The sequence below is a fragment of the Adiantum capillus-veneris genome, chromosome 30 (genome assembly GCF_014529385.1).
Source record: "Adiantum capillus-veneris isolate H3 chromosome 30, ASM1452938v2, whole genome shotgun sequence".
NCBI lineage: Eukaryota > Viridiplantae > Streptophyta > Polypodiopsida > Polypodiales > Pteridaceae > Adiantum > Adiantum capillus-veneris.
The window spans coordinates 101,076,051-101,100,597 of record NC_140960.1 but is presented as its reverse complement, the minus strand read 5'-3'; the positions used below and the strand labels follow the sequence as shown (position 1 = coordinate 101,100,597).

Sequence of the window (24,547 nt, the reverse complement as noted above, 5' to 3'; positions counted from 1 at the left end):
TTTTGGGTCAAAACTAGCTCTATGTGCAAGGGGTGATAAGCAGTTATGGTACATCATTTGCATATGATTAGATGCTTCTAAATTGGTAATTTGAGATTATGTTTAGTCATTGTTCGGGCCTTTTGTATGCATAAAAATCCTATCTTTGAGGGCCATGCGTGCTGGCTCTGTTGATTGTAGCAAATATAGTCAAAGCTCCGACTATGTGTGGGAGTTGGTTTCAGTGATGCATATGGTTTATGGTCAAGGGATGAAGATCCTAGGATTATAGTTCTGATTTTTTATTATGGAGGCCAGTGTGCCTCTTGGATTTTTTTTTTGGGCTATGGATGTGCTATCAAATTTTTTGCAGCCATGTTATGTTTTGGATTGGTTTTGCAAGATGGCTGCGCATCACCCAAAATAGGATGGGGTGTTTGCTCATGTGATGAGGGTTTGGATTATGGTTTATGGCTTTAGATTGGATTATGAAGAAGCATATTTGATGGATTATACCAGGCATGCAAGGGTAGAGACTCTGTACAGCTAATTACCTTGGAAAGGATTGTTTGTGCATATGCAAGATGTTATGATATTCTTGGACTCATGTGCCATGTTTCTCATGACAATTTTGATATATGTTTAGGGCGCTCACATCACTTAGTTTTAGAAAAAAGGGTCGATGACCGAAGGCTTTGCTAGTTTGGGGGTGTGGAGCCTAGATTTTTTCTTTTTGTTGTTGTTGTTAGGCTCATTTATATATGTTTAGGGCGCTTACATCACTTAGTTTTAGAAAAAAGGGTCGATGACCGAAGGCTTTGCTAGTTTGGGGGTGTGGAGCCTAGATTTTTTCTTTTTGTTGTTGTTGTTAGGCTCATTTACATGGTTAGCGCATCGGGGGATGAATGACCTACATAGCCAACCCATCGAGGATCTTACCTTGGCTTGGTCCACAAACACCCGTGTGGCACCAAAGAGGTGTGGCACCTAAACTAGTATGGTTGGTGTTGATATCCTAACACCTACTGGTATTTGGAATCCTTTTAGAGCTCAATTTTATGGAGGGAATCAAAGTGGACCCAACTTATATCTGGCTTAGGTAAGTTGCTAGTGTTCTGTCTGTAGTAGGAGCAAATGTGGGTGGATCGGTTGATCCACACAAGGTTCAATGATTTTACTTAGTCATTTATGGTTTTAAAGTTATGGTATATCCAATAATTGATAGCATGAATTCATGCTCTCTCTCTCTCTCTCTCTCTCTCTCTCTCTCTCTCTCTACTCTACTCTTGCAATGCGGTGTACACATATATCCACCCTCCACTAGGGTCTTGAGTACGATTTCATTCATACACATTAAGGGGTAGCACTATTGCTAGGTACCTTTGAATGCAGTCTAGCTCATGGCTATGCTACATGCTAGGTCAAGCGCTAAGAACTCCTCCTCTATGTTATTACTTCCACACTTTGTTGTAAATTGAAAGTATCATATTGATGGGGAAGTGTAAACTGTATAATTCTTGCATATTTCCCTAGGGAGGGGTATCTCTCAATGCATAACTCTTGCTGAAACATCATTAATATCAAGACCAAGTGGTGGAATGAGATGTTTGACTCATCCACAACTGTAGGCCCTCCCTATCAAAGGCCTAATACTAATCATTAGGAAAAATATGAACCCTCTAGGGGCCCTTTGGGATTAAGGTTAATTAGAGGCCAGCCAATGAGAAGAGGGTGGTGGACACACTCTATGCCCTCAAAAATGTAGGGGGACAAAGTAGTCTTACACTTCTTAAATGGGCTCTTACCTAGTGAGAAGGGGGGGGGGGGGGGGGGGGGGGGGGGGGGGGGGCCATATGGAACCTCCAACTTCCCTCCTTTTTTATCCGGTTTTGAAAAAATCCCAAAATTTTAAAATTTTTCAAAATTTTCAAAACTCAAATTTCATCTTCTGAAAACCCCCCTAAAACTATTTTATGGTCAAAAAAGCATTTTTTTATCTCAAAAAGTCAAAACGTGCATCCAAAAACCCTAAAATTCAAAATTTTTTTAAAACATTTGAAAAATCTTTTTTTGCTATCCAGAGCTCCCCCAAAAGTAGTTATTAGGCAAAAAGTGATTTTCTCTCTCTAGAACCCCTTTTCCAACCCCTCCTTGGTTGCAACCATCACACTCATCCTCTACTCCAACACACTCTCTCTCTCTACACCATCTCCATTGCTGCAGCAAGGAAGCTCCTCTCTCCTCCCCTACCACCTTCCATTGCCACACCAAGCAAGGGTTATCCACCTTCTCCTCCCATTGCCACACCAAGCAAGGGTTATCCACCTTCTCCTCCCATTGCCACAAGGGTTAACCACCTTCTCATATCACTTTATCCCACTTACATTGTAGCAACAAGCAAGGTCCTTCTCCTCCTCCTAGTTTTCTTTGCTCAACCATGGCCAACTCTACTTCGCAAAGGCGGCCAAAGGATGAGGTCATAGCAGTTGCATGCCACAACACTAGAGGTGTAGATGATGAGTGGGTGACACAAGAGTTCACCGAAGGTGCTTGGGTATACATGCAACCATCTTCTATTGGCCCTCATCGTGTGCGGAATCGTGCAAACTTGGATCTTCATTGGAAAGGAAAGCTCCTTGGCTTCAAGAACCGCAAAGACAAGGGGACCGTAGCCATTGTGCAACATGTTTTCTCAATGTCAACCATGCACTTGCAACAACCACCTCGATTTCCAACACATTGTAAGTACATGTTTTGAGAATACAAAGCTAGGTGTGAAATCACAGTGTAATGTTATTATGGATTCATACTTAACATTTGTCATGCATTTATAGTCATATTTCCATCCACGTTGGTGGAGGAGCAGCCACTACATAGTCTCTCCGGCACATTCAATGCTATACATGCGGATATTGGATCAATAATGTTCCCACATCTTTGCCCAACCAAACTGGTTCAAAGAAGGATTTTCTTCTATTCTCACTCCTATATTTTCCCTACTTCTACACAATCGTTTGGAACGCTTGAACCCATCAAAGTAACTTCCTTATTAAGTATGGAGTGGCCAGTCCCAGATTTGTGGTCGGTAGCATCTTTCAAGCAAAAGATGATAATGGATGTCCAAAACTCTTTGAAATACTCTAAAGCTTCTAGGTCTGTGGGCTTGAGTTGGTGTTTGCCTATTCATTGTTTTGTGCACATTTTTAAAGAGTTTGGATTTGTGGAGACTACCACAATGCTTGTATGTAAAGATGCGTATTACGAGGAATTAGGAAGGCTTTTAGAAGAGGACTGGGGTTTTGTGGAGGGCATGCACAACGGGGACCGGTACCGTTGTAAGGTTGGAGCTTCAGGTATTGGAATGCGCTATTTGAAATCCCGCACCTCCTTGTATATACGATTTCACTATGATCGTTGGATGTGCAAGCTTGGAGTGTGGACTCCCTTACAGAGTGTTGACGGCGCTATTGCAAGCTTTGACATTGCAGTGAAGATGCCCAACGATGCTTTGGAGGCAGTCCAAGTGAACAAGCATTGGACTCTCAGTAATGTTCGAGAACATTTGGTTATTATGGGTTTTGAGGCCCTTCAACAAGCACAATTTCGTTTACAAGGTCACAAGGTGAGAATCCTTCCACCACATTTTCAATACATCATGGTTTGTCGATCATTGGATGCTTAGTGTAATGAATGTCTGCAGATTGGGAAGAGAATGGAAGACAAATTGAAGGTCGAGGAGGACTGGGGGATAGATGTAACTATGCTATCCATCTTATAACTTTGTAACTCTTGCAATTTTCATATTGATCCCCACTGTAATCAACATGATTTGCTTCAGCAAATCATGCCTTTGAATATAATTTTTTGCATTGGGATGAGAAATCATTTTTTGGTGAAAGTGCCTTTTTTTTTAATGTCTTAAAAAAAGGGTCCATTATAAAAGGGGGGCCACCTAACTCATTCACTATTTTCACTTTTGCAACTCTTGAGCTCCTCTGCTCTCTATCTACACCCCAGGCTAGACATGGATGCTGCCACAGCCTTTGCATCTGCACCCACATCCACCCCTTTGTCACGCTTCATCCTCTTCCTCGAGGACACCAAATACAAAGGGAAGTTGGACCTCCACACCTTTTTTACTCGTCTCCCTGACCTTGACGCCACAGTTGCCCTTCACATGGATGCATTTGAGGAGATTTTCCCGTTCATGGAGAAGCACATCATAAAATATTCTGTATCTATCCCCCCACATGCAGGGATCTGGGTGCCTTGCGATCTTTTGCGCTATATACACAAAGATGATCGCCCATTCTCCAAGCGGTTGAAACGATTCCAAGAAATTGAAACCGATGCAGGCCATTACTTGGACGAGCAAGCCCCTGGGGTGTCAGCGCTCAAGAAGCGCAAGTTGGGGGTGGAGTACCTTTCTCGGCTCGCAACATTTATCTTCTTGGTGAGCGAGGAACCTGATCTGGAGGAGCTCCGCTTACCACACCTTCAAGTTGGGTCCTTTATCAAGGACACCAAGGAGCAGCAGGTTATACCCGTGAACCCTGCAGCAGAAGGAAAAGCACACCGGCTCAGGTACCCTAGGGGTCTTGAGGAAGTGGTTGAGAAATCCATAGTTGCGGCTGGCCCTAGTGACACTCCAGTGCCACTACCACTGACGGATGTGGCTATCCCAGAGGTAGAAATAAGCCGCTTCTCCTCAATGTTAGTGGATGGGGAGGAGTATGTGTTGCTGCATGATTTGGAGAAATCATTTGGCCTGCGCATGGATGAATGCTTGAGCGTGCTATGCAACAGCAAAAAATGTCCCTTAGACAATACGCCAGATGCCCTAGAAAGCAAGATCTTGCCATATGGGGACTCTGTTGCTGACACTATTGCAGTTGTATGTGCGGAGGTCCTGGCAGCAGAGCAGTTGCACGTGGCCGATGAAGATTTCCAAGCCACGCAAGCCAAGGTTGAGGCTGCTAGGATGCCTATGCCATTATGCAACCTCCCATCTGATGATCCAAAGCTCGTATCTGTGGTTCATGGGAGCATTGACTTGGATGCAAAGGGCAACAGGGAGGAGGACAACAAGGAGCAGGAGGTAAACTGTATCCTAATTTTCATATTACTATTTTATCCTTCATTGTCTTTTTTCTCAACCTTCATCGGTTTATGACAGGATGTTGTGGAGGTTGATGATTTTGCTGCAAGGACAGGTGGCAAGCGGACGGGCTTTGGACCTCAAGCTTCCCTTGCACATTACCTAGGACAACTCCCCCCTGGCGATGTGGCCATTATCCATAATGAATTTACTCCCCAAGCCCATTTTATGACTTGGTCGTTAAAAGCTTTGAGCAAGTTTTTGTGTTTGAGCACCATTGCTCAAATTGCGCATCAAGTGTTCCTAGTGCGTATATCCCTTGTACGCATAGCGTTTGGCACTGGCTTTCGTGGTAAAGTGCTTGCCCAGATAGGGATACATGCTTCCATTGGCTCAACTGACCCAAAGGCCATAGCGCAGTCCCTCTTGACTGGGGAGTTGCCTTACGCACAAAATAGGCACCAGGAAATGATCAAAAAAATTATGAACTCCTCAGATACATGATGTAAAATCACCGTTTTGGAAGGAATAAAAAATATTTGAAATTGTCTCTCTATATTGCAAATTCTTTTGAATGTGATTTGTCAATCTTCAAAATTGTTTCAATTGGTGATATGAATTTTTTTTTATTGGTGACTTTGTAATTTCAAGTTCTGTATGTAATTGCAGTCAATTTCAGTAAATTTGTGCTTTTTAAGTACCCTTGGGAGTAGATAAGCCTATAAGGGCCAAAAAAAAGCCTGGCCACAAGGGCGCGCAAATGGCCCATCCATCAGTTTTGGATGGGCCATTTGCGCGCCCTTATGGCCAGGCTTTTTTTTGCCCCTATTAGGCTAATCTACCCCTTAGGATACCTACAAAGCACAAATTGATTGCAATGGATTGGTTTTGCATCACTCATTTAGATGCACCCTTTTTATGGCAATTCCAGCATATGTTCACACTCAAGGACACTAGAAAAGGTGAAATCAATTATGAGATGAAGTTTCCAGCACACTATCACCTGCTTCAGCTATACCTAGTACACCCCTGCACCAAAAAGTCCAATTACATTGGACATTTGAAAAAACCAAATTACTGTTGCATAGACACTTGGTTTCACAATATGTTATTTATTTTTATATCCTATAGGAAATTCAAAGCTTGAAATGGCCAAAAAAGGGTGTCCACAAGGATCCATGTAAAATAATGATGCAAAACCAATAGGTTTTAGTAAATTTGTGCTTTGTAGGTATCCTAGGGGGTAGATAAGCCTACAAGGGGGGGAAAAAAGCCTGGCCACAAGGGCGCGCAAATGGCCCATCCATCAGTTTTGGATGGGCCATTTGCGTGCCCTTGTGGCCAGGCTTTTTTTTGCCCCTAGTAGGCTAATCTACCCCCTTGGATACCTACAAAGCACAAATTTATTGCAATGGATTGGTTTTGTATCATTCATTTAGATACACCTTATAGGTTTATCTACCCTCAAGCGTACTTAAAAAGCACAAATTTACTGAAATTGACTGCAATTACATACAGAACTTGAAATTACAAAGTCATTTCATTACAAAGATAATAGACACAGTAGACACAACTATTGATCATATTGTCATTGGAAAGTCAAATCATTACAAAGATAAGGGTGTGCAATACAAAAAGAGGGGTAACTTCAGCTAATGCTCGAAGTCTCGTCGCAATCGATCGACGTGCAAGCTGCATATCTTTTGGCTGTATTGTCACTCGCTTTGCATGTATGGCGCATAGGTTGGTATCTTCCAACACCGAAATGATGTGGGCCTCTGCAGCTTCTTGAATAGCCTCTAGCGCTATTGCTTGCATTCTATACTGATTTCCATAGCTTTGAAGCACCTCCTTCACAGTGCGAGCAAAGGGGGCGCGTCGAATCAAAAACTCCATCGTCTTCTAGTAGTGGCGGATTTCTGCAAATGCCCTTGCTATTTTTCGGCGCCGTTGCAGTTGTCTTGGGGGCACTTGCACATTTGCTGGCGGGCGGCGTTTAGGCTTCTTGAAAAACTTAGACTTACGCCTGTTTACATGCTTAGGGGCTGGTTCTGCAGCCTCTTCTGATTCTTCCTCTTCCCTTGGTTGCCGATCTTGTCGTGTGGGGAGAGCTCCCTGGCCTCCAGGCAATGTCTTCCCCCCAACAGCCACCCGGTGTGTGCACGGTATTTTTTCTCGCAGCCATGGTGGCTCACTCTCTGATTCAGTGTCTGTATGGACCACCCGAGTCCTGGATGGTCCTGCTTGTGATTGGTGGCGCGACGGCTGCTCCCTATCGGACTCTGTTGTTTGCTGGCCCTCTTCTTCTCTCCAGCGCTGGGCATGTTGCTTCATTCTCCTTCTAGGTGTTATATGTTGAGGAGGTGGAGATTCAACAGTCCTCGATGACTCTCGTGCCCTACCACCATGCCCACTACCAGATGAGTTCCTGGAACGGCCAGGCGTTCGTGGCCGTTTTCTTGTGCCTTTAAGCCATGACGGCTTCTCACATCCTTGGAGGGTGTTTTTGTTGGCAGGTGGATGCTCTTTCGCGGTTTGTTTGGTGCGCGCCATTTCGTTGGTAAGAGCTCACCTGTTCTTAAGAAATGAGTGGTTTATGAGAGCATGCAATATTTATAAGGGCCCATTTAAAAAGGGCCCTGTTCACACTATTTTTTTTTTTTTTAAAGTATTATTTTTTAAATAAACATGTCGCTAAGAGTTGGACCTTGCGTCTACATTTAGTGACTCGCGCAGTATCCACTTTGATCCTTGTCGCACTCTGCATCGCCGCCATGCAGCATGCTTGGTGGGACCTTGCGACATTTGCCACTTGTTGCTATGCTCTTGACGACTCCATTTCTGCACTTCAATAGCAATCTTGGATTGTCGCTCACGCTCCATTGTGAGCTTACGAGCAAATGTTGTGCGAAAAAACCAATTGAACATCTCCTCCAAATAATTGGATTGCACCATTCCACCACCATGTCGAGTATTTTTGAAGTACACTCCCCTTGCTCAATAATGGGACTTCTCCATGCCTTGAGTGCTAAAAATTTCAAGCGATCCATACTTGTGCATAAAAAATGCACCATGCGTAAACAAGATATGTTGTTCACATGAGTAAACGATCCACATTATTAAATAAAAACAATCCCTTGTAATGAATACACCATGTAAAATGACTTACCATGTAATGTGTGATGTTATTTTCACCCCAAGAAAAGGTGAAGACCTTGGTAAAATCCGCCAAGGCTTCTTGAAATGATTGGCGTTGTTCTTCTGTTGTGCTGTTAAGGCCCATAAGCTTGACCATTTTATCAAAATGTGCCCAAACTTGCTTGCGCTTGTTTGCAAGCTCGCCATTTGAATCATTGTCAGTAGTAGCTTTTCATAACTCCTTCCAAAGCTCCCAAAGGTTACCTGGCTACTAGTTGGAGCTATTTTTAGAATCATATCGACTTGGCTTTCCTTGATAAACTTTCTTCAAAAAGTGTCTAGCTTTTTGTCCACTCATTGACACTTGTTGAGCAATTTCATGGGCCTCCCCTGTGTTTTTTGCAACAACGATAGACACATTTCCACCGTGACAGCCAATGGAATTCAAGAGTACCTCCACTCTTTTGATCGCTTCCTGAGACTTTTCCAACGGTTTCATTGTGAAAGCATAGTCAATGTAGAGCTTCAATAGCCTATCAAAAATGCACATGAATGTGTGTAATGTACAAAAATGTACATTCGATAGAGGAAATCGAAATATTGGATTCCAAGCGTGGTCCTTTTGATCACGGTCTGGGGCATTGAGCATAGGATATCTCAGAATAGACGCTTCCCATTCTCTACCTTCATCTCCGACATCACGACAATCTAACCCTTGTTCTCCGTGGCCTTACCATGGAAGCATGGAACCGGCCTTTGCAGTGCTCTTATGTGATTTGTTTCCATTAGGTTTGTACCCTCAAGTGAAAAATGGACAAGGCATGAGAGAAGAAGCCCCTTGTTTGCAACCAAGCAAACACTTTATGGTCTTCAAATCCCCACCTAAGTGCCACTCCACATCATAACTACCAAAATCCTCAATCTCCAAATTCTGACCTGCAATTTGGGAGTGTATTACTTCTGTGATCCATGGAGTTCTCTCAAAAATCCATGAAAGTACTCCATTGGTCTCTTTGGGCACCTCAATATCACCCAACCACCAAATGTCTTTCTCTGATTGCACGCTAAAAGATGGGGTGGGAGATGGCTCGATTGAATCCCTTCGCTTGGTTTGCAGAAGGGCCTCGTTCATTAAAGTGACACTTAGCCTCTCTAACCTTCTGTCTTTCACTATTTGACACTCATCGAGTTTCAGCACAAAAGCGACTTTTGTGCCAAGCACTACAAAATAAATAGTGCTAAGACCTTAAACTTCAGAGTTATAATAAGAATAATACCAAAGAAAAAAGTAAAGTGTGTCACCTTCTTTAGGTAACTCGTAAAATCTAAGCATGGCTTCTTGAAGCCTTCTAAGATCCACGAAAATATTGTTCCACATTGTGTAAGGAAAGCCCTTCTCCGAAGGTCTTATGGATTGTTTCTTAACTTTTCCCCTTGTCTTTGTTGCGCACGAAGCATAAAGGAAAGTTGGCATTGTGTCCTCAATGTGTAGGTATGTCCCAATGCGGGAGAACACATCTTCGTTTGTGGCCTTCTTTGCGAGCTTGACCTTGTGAGGAACGGGAAATAGGTTTTCCACAATGCCATGTTCTTTGAGGGCATCCTTTAGGAGTCGGAAAATAGCCTAATAGGCTTTGGTGCTGATTCCGGCCTCATCACAAGCTTGTTGAACGTCATCATCACTAACCACATTTTTTAATTTACGCATAAGGTCCTTGGTGACTGCATCCTTAATGTGCTTACCTCCAGGTGATTGTAAGATAGAAATCACGTCTTGGGTATTGAAACAACTAGTGAGAAGGTTGACTCGATCATCTTGGCTTGTTCCACCACATGCCTCCTGGATGAAGTTTCTAGAAACAAATAAACATAAATGTTAGGAAAAAGTGTGAACTAAGAATGCATCATGCAAGTAAAGACCAAATCACCTTGTGGCTGTAACTCGTCATTTGCGTGCTCCTCCCGAATGTGCAAGAGTTTCAATGGATGAATACGTGCGTTTGCGTTCCCTTGCACCAAGGGGTGTTTCTTTCAAGTATGTGATGGTGTTGGTAAGCTTCTGGATGTGGGACTCTTTTTCTTGCATTTGTTGTTCAAGAGTTTTAATTACCCTCTCCGAAGAGGCAACACTCTCTTGTAATGCCGTCGTCTTGAGGTGAAGAGCTTGACATTCGTGCATCTACATATGCAAAGAAGCACCTGCACCCATACACAACCGCTTGCAATAGCCTAACAAACCTGCTTCTCCCCTCCCAAGAAATTGAAGAAATGTGGAAAGGCTATTAAATGGTGGATGGAAGCGGCTTATAGGATCGTAAGGGTACAAATGGCCATCCACCCAAATGTCAACATTGGTCTCACAAGCGGTGCGACGTTCCTGTGATGACTTTTGATCACCTTCACTAGTGGTCTTCGGTGCAAATGCCGTGGGTAAGCGAATATGTATGCTTTTGGTGTGCGGAGTACGTGGTGGTGGAAGCAAACCATTTGTGATGTCCGTGAGCACCATGGAAGCTGTTGCATGAGGAATCAAATGATGAAAAGATAGAGAGGGAAGGGTAGAGAGGTTGAGGAAGATGGGAGGAGAGAAGGAGGGAGGGGGGGGAGGGAGAGATTGGGGAGGAGGAGAAAGGTAGGGGCAGGGAGGGAGAGGAGAGGGAGAGGAGAGGGAGAGAGAGAGAGGAGGGAGGAGGGAGGAGAGAACAAAATGTTTATTACATTTTTGGGAGAAAAGAGTTTTGAAAAAATGGACTTTCTAAGCTTGTGGGTTAAAAAATGGGTCAAAAAATGATTTTTGGATATGTATATATTTGGGAGGGAGTTTTAAGTTAGAAACAAGTAAAAATGATATTTTTTTTAAAAGTCAAATTTTGTCTCTTTGTGACCCACGTTTTTGCTGATGTGGACACACCCCTATGCTTCCTTCACTTTAAAAAAATCTAGAGAGAGAAAGTAACCCTTTAGGTCCACATCCTACATTTGTCTTAAAAAAAGGCTAGAAAAACCTACTCAAAACTACCTTCTTCAATGCCCTTGCCCCCTAAACCCCACACAACATTAGCCTTAATCCCTAAAAGTTAGGATTCCTTACAAGGCCCATGCAAGGTTCATATTTCTCCTAATGTGTTAGCCAAATATCAAAATCATATTGCCAATGTATGCTCATCACCATGACAGAGATTTGAGCATGGCTTTTTACCTACATAGAAAATGATGAGAATACATCTCATCACCTCACTATATGTAGAGGCTTGTTTATCCACATGGTTGGTATGACTGTCCACACACTTCTCGTGGATGCTCCACCACCCTGAACATCTCTTGAACATACACTCTGCAACTATGATGGTATTAATGATAATGCATATTCATTGTTTACAGGTGGCAAGCACATGTGTTTTATGGTTTATGCAATTCAAAGATAGCCTATGGATATTTTATTGGTTAAGACTCTTTACGAGAAATAGTTAATTTATGGCCAAGTGGGTGGTTGTAAGCATTATGAGCATTGATTGATATCCATAATTAAACACATGCAAAAGAAAAATGAGTAAATACGTGAAAATAGATATGTACAAAATCTATTTTATGTCCACGTGGATGGTTGTAATCATTCTAAACATTGATTGATATCTATAAATAAATATCAATCAATAGATAAACATTGATTGATAAATAGATACGTGCAAAAGGAAAATGCTCGTCCTTGCATGGGGATGATATTGCACCCAATGCTCCTTCTCTCACTTATTCTCTCTTCTCGACATCTCCCTTGTGTACATGTGTGGCACTTCAATCTTGGAGGTACACATGGTGTACTGTCTCTTTCTTTCTTCCTATCTCTGCTTATGTGTCTTGACAAACAACACAGTTGGGAAAACAAAATCAAGGGAAACCTCTATAGAAATGTGCGCTTAAGACACAAATTAATCATATCAAACTAACTCCCACGACTACACAACTCAAAGATAAGTTCTCCCTTGAGAATTTACAAGCACACACAGACCCAAAAGACCACCATACACACTTGTGGAGCCCACACAAAGCAAGTATACTAACTTGGATATGTAGCCTAGCCAAGCTTAGTAGAGAAGGACTAGAGTCAACTTACTAAATGAGGAAGGGCTGATCTAACCTTTCCTTTCATTTGTTAAAAACCATAAACTTATCCTCTAACTAATTAGCTTGGGTGCAAGACCTTTGAGGCTTATGAAGCTAGCTCGAGGCTATAACGTACCTACTAGTTTAGGACCTTATAAATAAGGATAAACTTAGGTAAACATAAAACTCATCCTTTGGGATTTAAAACTTCACCTCCTTTGCAAACTATAGCACAATGCTTTGTGCGGTGGCACGAAGATGCTCCCAAAACCTGCTAAATTCAGGCAATTTGTGGCAAGTCATAATTTTACCTTAAAGCTTTCCAGACTTCATACTTGGAGTCTAAAAAGTTATTCAAATGACTTGAATTTAGCAAACTACTTTCTATTTTAAACTCCTATAATTGCTCTAGGTTATCTCTTTTGTCATGTACCTTTAATCAAGGCTGCTTGGGATAGATTTATCCTTCTTTGATTTATATATATGACTAACTTAACTAAATAGCAATTACCCTTTCTCTTTAAAGGACTTTTCCCATTTTGGTCCCAAGCCTTGATTGGGTTGATCCATCAACACTTAATCATTTAGAAATTAATATTCATGACATTAGTTTTAATATTCATGACATTATCTCTCCCTTGAAATCGTAGTCGTCCTTGACTATGGGGTAGGGAAAATAAAGTCATAGCTAGTCATATTGCTTTGGGTAGAGGATCCCTTTTTACCCATCGAGATTCTTCCAAAGTGGTGACTAACTCAACTTGGTGCTTGGAAGGCTTAGTTATCACAAGCATGCTTTTACTTAGCCCTAATCGTCTTTTGCAGTAGATTGGCAAGGTGTACTAGATGCTTGAGAGACTAAGCTGCCACAAGCTTGATTCATAGTATACACATACTTAAAACTTATGGACATTTAAAAGAAATCTTAGAGTTAAAACAACATTAAAATATCTTTATATACTTGTTCATACTTGATTCTTCCCTTTGACAATAGTCATTGTAAGTATTTACAAGGTGTACATTATCCTTTAGCTGGATGTCTTGCATCCACCTTGCATCTTCAAAAGGATGATTCCTAAATTTGACAAGATATCCTCAAATAGTCTTACCAGTTCTTAAAAGCTTGTTTTCATGTCGTAGGATGCTCTCTGGCTATAAAATTTCTTCTTGACCCTCAAACTCAGGTGGTTCTTCAATTACTGGTTCTTTGGGTGGCTCGCTCTTATAAGGTTTCAAGAAGCGCACACGAAAAGCATTCTGAATGGGCTAGGTTCTTGGTTACCTTAACTTGTAATTTGTTTCATTGATAGCCTTAACAATTTAAAATGATCCATAATATCCTTTCACTAGCTTAGCATAATATTTTTGGTGACCCGTTGGATGTCCTTGTGTTCCCTTGACTATAGTGTGGCTTAGGCATGCTTTTGGAAAGTAAAGCAATAAGCAATCATTTTCTTTGAAGGTCAAGGCTCATCTATGCTTGTTAGCAACAGCCTTTTGCTTTTGCTGCATGATGGATATAGTTTCTTTGATATTTTGATAAGAGCTTGGGTCTTCCTTCAATTACCTCGAAGGGTTCCTTTCTTGTAGAAGTATGGATGGTTTTATTGTACGCATACTCTACTATGGGTAAGTACTTTTTCCATTGATCTCTTTGATCTAATTTTGTAATGATGGCTGAATTTACTTAGTGTTGGAATTAGGGTTGCAAGAAAACACACACAGCTTGGAGAAGACGAAGGAAGCTCAAGGCATACAAGAGAGAGTGTATTATTTAGTGTGCTATAAAAAGATAGATAGCCCTAGAATGATATACAATGCATGGGGGGAAAAACCTCCTAGTGAGGGAAAAAATGCCCCGTTAGTCTTAAGTGTGTTCACACATATCACTACCACACGTATATGGTAACAAATTCCCCCATGGAGTGATGCGGTGGACGAGAGCTGGCACATGAGTAAAGGGAAGTGCCATGCCCTGAGGACATGGTCAATCCACAAAGGGGAGTAAGCCCAAAGCTTTGTGAAAAGCTTTGAATTTCTCACGAGACAATGCCTTTGTGAAAGGATCTGCAAGCTTGTCCTGTGTTGGCACATAAGCCAAGCTGATCTCTCTTGCTAAGAGCCTCTCCCTGACATAGTGGTAATGCACCTCAATGTGCTTTGTGCGAGCATTAATTTGGGTTCCTCACAACTATCAATGTGCTCTGACTCTCAGTGTAGATAGTGTTGGTAGTGTCCTGTCCAACACCCAAATCATCCTTAAGGCGTTTGAGCCATACACACTCAACCGTAGCTGTGAAGGCTGCCTCGTACTCAACCTCACAACGAAGTGGCCACAGTAGGTTGCTTCTTGCTCAACCATGATATACATGAACTGCCAAGCATGAAACAAAAACCACTTGTGGACACTCGTGTGTCTAAACAACTAGCCCGATTTGAGTCTGAAAAAGCATGTAAGTCTGGCCGCAATAATCCCCCTTGGGATAAAACAAGCCAAGGTGTAAAGTGCCACTCAAGTAGCAAAAAATCCTCTTGACAGTCTACCAATGCTTAGACCCTAGGCTTTGCATAAATCTACTGACCTCTTGTGAGACTGCAAACTGAATATTTGGCCTCGTGTTGCATACATAAACGAGGCATCCAGCAAAAATTTGGTAAATAGTGACATTTGCAGGATAACCAGCATCATGAAGACTCAATTTCAAACCTGTTTCCATGGGAGTGGCAATAGGTTTGCAATCCTCAAGTCAAAACTTACATAGCAATGTCTCTATGTAACTTTTTTGACACAAGGCAATACGGCCATCACACTACTTAAACTGTATACCCAAGTAATGATGCAAGAGCCCCAAATCTTTTATCTTGAAAGTTAGCATTCAAATCAACCTTAAATTCAGCAATATGTCTGTCATTTGGTCCAGTGATCAGCAAAGAACCACATTGAGAAGTATATCACCCTCGCGCTTTACATACAATGTGCTTTTTGATGGACTGTTACAAAAGCCTCGTTTGACCAAATGAGCGTCAACCTTCTCATACCTAAGCATAAGGAGATTAACCCATACAAAGCTTTGTTATATTTGTGCACCTTATCCTCTTGTCCTTTCTTAACACCGCGAGGCTGCGTTACATAAACTTCCTCAAATATGTCACCATTCAAGAAAGCAGTAACAATGTCTCATTGATGTACATCCCAACCAAAATGAGTTGCCAATGCACATAGAAAATGCACAGTAGTAATACGACAAGTGGAAGAAAAAGTCTCTTCATAATTTATGCCTTTTTGTTGTGCATAACTCTTTGCATCAAGTGGAGCCTTATAGCGATCAATCTCACCATCTGGCTTGCGTTTCAACTTGTAAACCCACTTTGTACCAATGGCCTTTTTGCCAGGAGGCAAATCACATAAAGTCCATGTGTCATTTTCTATAAGTGCATCATATTTTGATTGCATGGAAGCCATTCAATTTTCTAAATTCTGTGCTTCATCAAAAGACAGAGGTTCCTCAACATCATGTAAGCTAGACACATCCAAAGCATAACAATCCGATGCATAAGATGCATGGAGAGAGTCTAAACGAGTGCGACTAGACAAAAGTGCATCCAATTTGCTGTCGCGCAATGTATGCACAACCATTTTGGTATATCTCTAGCCTGCTCATTTTCAGCCCTTTCCTCATCAAGTACATCATGTACATCTACATCAGTTTAGGTTGATCTATAACATTTTCAGAAACCCCCATAGATTGTACATTTGCGTAATTGGAATTTACATTTGTACTTCCACCACTGAAAAGTGGAAACAAAGTGTCATATTATATAGCCTATAACCTTTGCTTTCAGCACTATAACCGACAAAAATACATTTGACAGCCTTATCATCCAATTTTATGTGTTTTGTTTGTGGCACCAAAGCATATGCAAAACAGTCAAAAACACGCATGTGCTCAATAGAAGGCTTTCTATCATGCCTTGCCTCATATGGAGTAATAGTTTGCAAAGATTTCGTAGTACGCGTGTTTAGTACATAAGTGGCACACATGATGGCCTCAAGACAAAAAGAATGCGGCAAAGCTTGACTTTTGACCATACATCATGCCATTTTCATAAGTGACTTGTTTTTTCTTTCAGCAATACCATTTTGTTGAGGCGTATAAAGCGCTGTAATTGGCATTTTATCGCATGACTAGCCTAAAATGCATTAAATTCATGAGAGATATACTCCCCGTTCGATCGGAATGGAGGGTGCCCATTGTACATTTTGAGACATTTTCAGCCATAGCCAAAAATTGTTGGAAGCACATAAATACTTCGGACTTTGCTTTAAGCGGAAATACCCATGCATGCCTGGAGTAATCATCACTATGCACAAGCTGCAACCTGTATGTGGCCCTAACTAAACCATCCTTTGGAAAATTAGAACGCTGAATCTTACCCAAAATACAACCTTCACAAACATGTTTGACAGGTGCTTCAAGAGACGGCAAAGAAGCAACCATATCACATTTCTACAAACGTAGCAAACTGGCAAAATTGAGATGACCAAAACGTACATGTCAAAGTTTTGCATCTGAAATAGCCTTTGAATCCACAAGTGCATTTGCAAAATTCTGCCTACACTTGTCATACAAAGTGAACGTATACAACCCACGACATAAAATGCCAGATGCAACAATTTCATCACCAAAACTGAGATCATGTACTGTATATCTGTCATCCACAAATTTTACTACAAGTCCAAAGCAAGTGTAGATATAGACAAGAGATTCTTCTTGATCCCAAGTACATAAAGTGCATCAACAACTGTGAAAAAACTGTCATTTGCAACAGTAAACACAATCTTTCGAACTCCCTGAACTGGATAAGAGACATTGTTGGCACAAGTAACTGAATTTCCATGAGGAATAGACTCAAGAGAGGTGAACAAATCATGATGTGAGGTGATGTGCTTTGTAGCACCATTGTTAAAATACCACATGTGAATGTGCAACAATTGACATGCATACATAATTAACAACGAGATTATAGGTACACTCTGCACTAAAAGCCCATTCTGCCTCAATATCAACATCACAATCTCCTTTCAAAGACGACTCAACAATAGCTGCATTTGTAGTGGAACCAACATTTGTAGTGAAACCATCCTCTTACTTCTTAGTCTCTATAGTTTTCAACTTAGGACATTGCTTGATCAAGTGATCATTAGCTTTACAATAATGGCAACGCATCTTCTTTTTGCCCTTATCACCAGAATCTTTAGATGAATTGTTGCCAGCAAAAGAATTATGAACATGTGATTTTCCACTCGTAGAAGAACCATAAGAAGTGGCTGCATTAGTGTTATTACCACCCTTTCTTTGAGTAGCAATTAAAGCATGTTCAACTGCATATTGTCTAGTCTTTTTTTTTTTTGTAAAATGACTCTTGCAACAGCAATGTACACAATGCATCAAACTTGACAACTTCAAGATTTCCTTGGGTCATAAGTCTCCAAGTACTAGCAAAAGTCTGGTAAGAGTCTGGCAAGGCATCAAGAACAATCTGCACAAGGGAATTGTCTGAAATGACTTCACCTACAAAAATAAGTTGCTCATTGATATCCTTGACACCAAAAGAAAAGTGTCCATATCATCTTACTCATACATAATCTTCGACTCCAGCTCTTTACGTAACACCCAATTTTTTCCTCATTGCGGCTTTCAAAAAGATAGCCAGAATATCATTAGCCTGTTTTGCAGATTTCGCTGAACGAATGTGAGGAGTAATGGTGCGCTTCACAAATAGCACAATCAACACATGAGCCTACGCATTCTTTACATCTCAACAAGCTTGTTGTGCCATAGACACAACAACTCTAATAGCAGCAATCCTTGCAACAAGACCTGCAACATCCTCAACATCGCCTACATCCTTAGAACCAAGACGTTTATCAATGCCCTGCACAATATTCTAGACGCCCTTTGGCACAAGAACATGTTGCACCATGTAAGACCACATAGGGTTATTGTCCCCAGCAAGATAAATAAAGTGATGGCTGATATTCAAAGGAAAACGCATTAGCAAATGTGTGAACAAGGGACTCCTCAAGAATATCTAATGGCTCAAAGGAAACCCATTAAGTGGTGTGCCATAGAAGGCAAGTGGACAAACTTTGAAACACAAGCATAGCTGTAGGACAAAGTATGAGGGAAATGTGAAATATATGCCCATGGAGACACAAGGACCACAACATACTTAACTGGTGGGAGTCCAATTTCCCTTGAGTAGATGCAACCTAAAGAGAAACTAGACAAACATATCATGCCCTACGGAGCAAGTATCTCTTCCTTACCAATTAATGGAATTTAGCTAATGTTCCAACGTGCATTGGAACCATCCAATTGCATGCCCAAAAATGTGGATCCAAAGTAACTTTGGTGCAAACAAGCCCCACTCAAAACCAAGGGTAGAGGGTTGTGAAAATCCTAAAGCACAAGAGCATTGGAAGAACATGTGTTGCTAGATCAAAACTGGGTACCTCCTACTATGTATTATCGAAATTATGATAAGAAAGAGCAACACTTTCTAGAGAATTTCCAAAAACCCAAACTTTTGAGGGTGAACCCATAGTCAATGAAATTTGTGACAAGAGCTCAAGCAAAGCTCATGAAACAAAATGATGCTAAGGTTTCTAATGAAAGCAAGAAATCATCTCAATGAAGGAGGAGCCAAAGGCATAGAGCCTCATGGAGAAAGTGAAAGCAAAGAGCACAAATTGAGAGAAAAATTTAGAAATAAGAGCCAAATCACATTCAATTAGGGTAGAGGAATTGAATGTAAAATCTAGAGGATGTGTTCAAGCCGAGAAGTGTTGCTTTGGAAGCATATCAAGTGGGGTTATGAGCTGGGAAAAACTCAAAGAACAAATGGAAACATTACCCAGACCCAATGCTAGAAAAGAAAACTTGAAGCAAACTAGAAGCTAGTGAAGATTATACCACAAGAACTTTTGAAGATGCAAAAACAAAGACTGACAATACTAGTGGAATAAAAGAAGAGAAACTAAACACAAGAACTTTTGAAGATGCAAAAACAAAGATTGACAACACTAGTGGAAAAAAAAGAAGAGAAACTACACACAAGTAAAGTAGTAGAAAAACAAGCTAAAAAGGACCTAGAATCAATATGAAAGATGGTTTATACCAAACTCCATCGATCATGGAAGATGGCTAAATCATATATGGAATGTGATAAGAGACACAAATGATGGAAATGATTAGAGTAAAAGCATAAACATGTGGTACACTAGCTATCTGTTTTTTGACCTAGTATCTGCCACCTTGTAGCAAGCTTTTAGTTATCAAAGGTGGTAGCTAGTGATACAAAGCTATAGTTAGTAGCTTGAAAATAAATAGGAAGAAAAACTTTCCTAGCAATAATACAGCAGGTTCCATCCAAACACTCATATTCAAACCTCCATATATCATCTCACAATCCTCGGACACACCCTCCCTTTACAAAAGAACTTGTCATAAAATCATGACTGACAAGTCCTACTGTTGGGCACACTGGACTTGAGGACCACCACCAGTTTCTTCTTCTTCCTCGTATGCTTCTTGTCGGGCTTGCTGTTGTTTTCTCCTCATTTCCTCCTCCATGTTTACATCCTGTAAGATGGTCTCTTCACACTCATCAATTTCCATGTCTGTCATTTCATTGGAAGGTTTGGGAGGCAGTATCGCTTCCAAAGCCTTCAACTGATCTTGAGTGAGGGAACCTGATTCCGGAAAGTCAACCGAAAAGTGTATATACATCTTGCCCTTCATGAAAGGACGATGATGGATTGGCATTCCTTCATCATTGATAGCCTTGAATTGCCCTGTTCCCACAAAACAAAGGAGACACTGAGAACAAATCTAATATGAGAGAAACTAGCAAAAATAGAAGCACTAGTTTTTAATACCCTTACACCTATAAGGAGCCTAATGGTACTGGGATATTAGCCAAGGTTGACACGTTTGAGTGTTCAATGCGAGTACAGTCCAATAGTAGTGCAGTACAAAATGGACAAAGCCAAAGCTAGAACGACACATACGATGCAAGGAGAAGAGTCTACAACAGAGCTAAGAATACCCAAGTTGAGACTCAAATGCCATCTTTGCAGCACATGTTTGGCCCCACTCGCTTGAGCTTTGGGCTTTGGCCCATGGGCCATATGACAATACTTGCCCAATGGACCAAGATTTGTGGACTCAAATTTGGCCAAAACAACACAGTCAACAATCAAACTGACCGGATGCCTGACGTAATAGTTCGGATGTCCGTTCTGGACTGGACAGCTCAAATGCAGGGATGCACAACCATGATCATAGCCTTTGCGTAAAAGTAAGCTACCAGACTCGGTACTCTTTTTACTGTGAAGGTCCACATTCCCTAATACTTACCAGTCTAGACCTGTAATATCAACATGCAGATCTAGAAAGCGCATCATGTGCAGTCACAACAAGAGATGACCATAAAATACTAGCCTAACAACCTATGCCCCTTGTTTCAAGCAAGCTCACCCACTAGTAGTAGTCAAGGCCCAACTCTCTCACAGTTTTACTGTAACAATATAATGTCCAGAAAAATGGCTTACCTGGTTTCACAATTTCTAAGGGCTGTGACTTCATTAGTAGCTGACGCCCATCCAGGTGGGTTAGAATAAACTGGTACCCACACAAAGCTTCAGAAAGAGTGAGAGTGTGCTCATAAAATAAGTCATCACCCTTCCTCTTGAATTTTGCATGGTCCTTTTGTTGCAGGACAAACACTATATCGCCAGTAATAGTGTCCGGCTGGAAAGAGTACAAGATTCAGAAATACATACTAAAGCTCATAGCCATGACTAAGAGTAAGAAAAACCAGACTACTGCATATGGCACAAGACCGTGAAACTCACCGCCTCATCTGCCTCTCCAGCAAATGTGATTTTCTGATTGTGCTTCATACCCTTCTCCACATGTACTTCTAAAACCTTCTTTTCTTGCACGACCTTCTCGCCCTTGCATTGTGAACACCTATCCCTCTCATTGATGGTTTCACCTGCAAAATGCACTTGAGGTAAGCCTTTTCCTTTAGACGAGGTATTATGCCATACTGGCCTTTGCATTACTACTTACCAGAGCCCTTGCAGTCCGGACACACATGTTGCATCTGTTGAATCATCCCAGGGCCAAGTTGCTTTATGGACACCTTCATACCAGACCCTTGACAACTCATACACTTCGATGAAGCTCCAGACTTCGATCCAGTACTGCTCAATGGTTGCACATGGAGAGTGAGCAATAAACCATTGCATAAAATCAGTGAAGCCAATTCATTACAAGCTCAGAAATCTCACCCTTTACATTTGGGGCATAACACATTTCTGGACAAAGACAGCTTCTTGGAGATTCCATTATACAATTCCTCAAGAGACACTTTTAGAGGATGCACGACATCCTCCCCGCGTCTCTGCCTCCTGCCCCCCCTTGAACTGCCACCTACACGGATGGCACATAGCATAGATATACTAAGTAAGACCATGACAGTTCTCAATGTCAAACAAGCCCAATCAAACACCATCGCTTAAAAGCCATAGCTACCTCCAAATGGACTCGCTCCACCAAAAAAGGACTCGAATATATCAAACGGATTGTGCCCCTCCCCGCCTCCACCCATTCCCTCCTTGATGGCATCCTCCCCATATTGGTCATATATATCCCTCTTCTCTGGATCACTTAAGACTTCATAGGCTTGAGCAAGCTCTTTGAACTGCACACACATAGCAAGTCTCACGGTCTTGTTCACCCATGTATGAAGTGTATGCAGATGTAAAAGAAAGCTTACAATGACCAGAATGAGTTTCATTACAAAGCTAGACACATACATAATCTAATTATACCTCAAGATCATTCACACCGAAGAGCAACCATCGGATGTTTCAGAAGATACTCACTTGCCCTCATGATCGAAATTCCAAAGGACCATCACCATAACATCCAGGCAAACGCAAGCAATCCAGATTACACACCCAGAGTAGTTCTACCTTACAGCGCACAAATGCAGGCAATGAGAACAAGCCCAGCTTACCTTCTCTGGATCTCATGATTGAGATTCCAAAGGACCATCATCATAACATCCAGGCAAACGCAAGCAATCCAGATTACACACCTAGAGTAGTTCTACCTTACAGCGCACAAATGCAGGCAATGAGAACGAGGCCAGCTTACCTTCTCTGGATCTCCACCCTTATCAGGATGGTTTTTTATGGCCGCCTTTCTGTAGGACTTCTTGAGCTCATCGGCAGAGGCATTTTTGGGTACACCTAGGATCTCATAGTATCTGGTGTTGTTACTCTTCTTTGGAGCACGCCCAAACATGGTTGTTGAAGACTCAGAGGAAAGCTTCAAGTTTTCGCCTAGTAATGGAAATCTTCACGGGACTATGGCAGGTCAATAGCAGCAGCAATCTGCAGGACGAGATCTTAACAAGGGCGGCGTAGATTCAATGGAGACCTTCGGAGAACCGTGCTCGATTGTTTGTCTTTTAGAACAGAAATGGCCATGGCAACAATAAGAGGGAACCTCTTGGAACGTTCTGGTAGCTTCTCGGGATGCCGTGGTTCTGAACTCCTAAGAAGCAGTTCCCACAAAACTGGCAAGAATAGGTTCACTTTGTCCAAAGCTTCATCAAGATCGGGGGTTGGGGGCAGCTGATCTGCACCATCAGATCAGTTCTCCTTCTTAGCCGTAATGAGGTGTTGCATCTACAGGATCGCAACCACGTCAACAGATGGCATAAAATATACGAGCCGCAATGGGAGGAATCCCAACAGCAGTGTTGCAATCAATACCTCGGTGGATGGAATTTCCTATGTATGTCTCTTTGTCTCCACTAGGTCATCGGCGTTCCGCAACAGTTTGTTATTGGTCCCCCCTAACTTTGACGACTAGCAGTTGTCCCTAATTGACCATTCCCTACAATATTGCTCCTGGCAATGGCTGTTGGCCATGCAATCATAGTATTACAGAAAATGATCACGCAGGGACCATTCCTTGTAGCCTCGGGTCAGCTTCCTAAGCCTCCAAGGTTTGTGCAAAGGTTTTGTACCCAAGCTAATTAATAAGAGGGTAAGTTTATGGTTTTTAATAGATGAAAGAGAAACGCTAAAGACTAAGGTTATATCATCCCTTCCTCATTTCATAAGTTGACTCTAGTCCTTCTTTACTACGCTTGGCTAGGCCACATGTCCACAGTAGCTGTGCGCTCCTTGCCGCACTGTCGAAACAAGGGCCTTGCCTAACACTGTGTGCGAGCCATAGACGGCTCCAAGCACACAACTAGCTTAACTAGTAAGCTCAAAAGAGGGCAATGGTGTGTCACTCACCGCTCTATGCTCCTATCGTGGAGGATTCCTCACCGCGAAGAAGAAGGAGACGCCGCTACGTCACGCTCAACCGCTTCACCGCCGTCGTACCGCCGCAATGCTCGATCTCTCTCTCTCTCTCTCTCTCTCTCTCTCTCTCTCTCTCTCTCTCTCTCTCTCTCACATACACACACACACAAGGAGGTGAAGAAGAAGAAGATGGAAATGGAGATGGAGCAAGAGCACTCTTCTATTGCACAAATGAGAGAATAAGTGAATTTTAGGTTTAGTTGGCTTTTATATGAGCTCACCCCATTCACACTTGGGCGCCCATGCTTAGCCAACTAATCCCTTGAATGTCCCAGTTAGAGTGCGCCTCTCATCGGCGATCACTCTTACCCTTTTCCTATTGGTCCGACAAGCCCGGTACCTGACTCTACCAAATACATAATACACGTCCGTCGTAGGTGATGGGGTGTCCGTGAGCCGTGAGGGTTAACATGCCCCCCTTCCTGATGTAGATTCCGTCCTCGGAAGCTATTGAGTTGAAGCTCGTTCGTCGAGGTGGAAGAGCATTTGAGATGAATGTCCTTAGCCTTCTTCAGTCACTGCAAAATCAAACAACATTGACACAGTAATTGCATTCTCATAAGTGATTAAAAAGCATATGCAGTTTTAGGTAGACAAATTGATTGGTAAAAGAATTTCAAACAATTTGTCAGCAATGAACATTAAATTGCAATGTAATCAAATGTATAAACAGATGTAAAGGTAAAAAATTAAACAAGTCTGGGGTCGCTAATTTGACGGTCGAAAGGCACTAGAGATCGAATATTAATACCATGGGTAAGCTTCTTAATTTT

General features: G+C 41.8%; 1 protein-coding gene across 1 annotated transcript; it reads right to left on the bottom strand.

The window, feature by feature from the left end:
* Positions 1-19,546: 19,546 nt before the first annotated feature.
* LOC147418526 (dnaJ protein homolog ANJ1-like) lies at positions 19,547-22,947 on the bottom strand. The gene is made up of 7 exons (XM_086506507.1): positions 22,549-22,947; positions 21,922-22,090; positions 21,678-21,819; positions 21,457-21,590; positions 21,237-21,379; positions 20,934-21,132; positions 19,547-20,174 (listed from the first exon to the last, which is right to left on the bottom strand). Exons 1-7 carry the CDS (start codon positions 22,696-22,698, stop codon positions 19,849-19,851), a joined length of 1,263 nt encoding a protein of 420 aa, XP_086362633.1. The 5' UTR covers positions 22,699-22,947; the 3' UTR covers positions 19,547-19,848.
* Between the last annotated feature and the right edge of the window lie 1,600 nt (positions 22,948-24,547).

Coding starts and splice junctions, on each gene's coding strand:
- LOC147418526 (XM_086506507.1), bottom strand. CDS start 22,698: ATGTTTGGGCGTGCTCCAAAGAAGAGTAACAACACCAGATACTATGAG. Junction 22,091..22,548: donor AGGGTGGAGATCCAGAGAAG/GTAAGCTGGCCT, acceptor ATGTGTGTGCAG/TTCAAAGAGCTTGCTCAAGC. Junction 21,380..21,456: donor TCCGGACTGCAAGGGCTCTG/GTAAGTAGTAAT, acceptor TGCATTTTGCAG/GTGAAACCATCAATGAGAGG.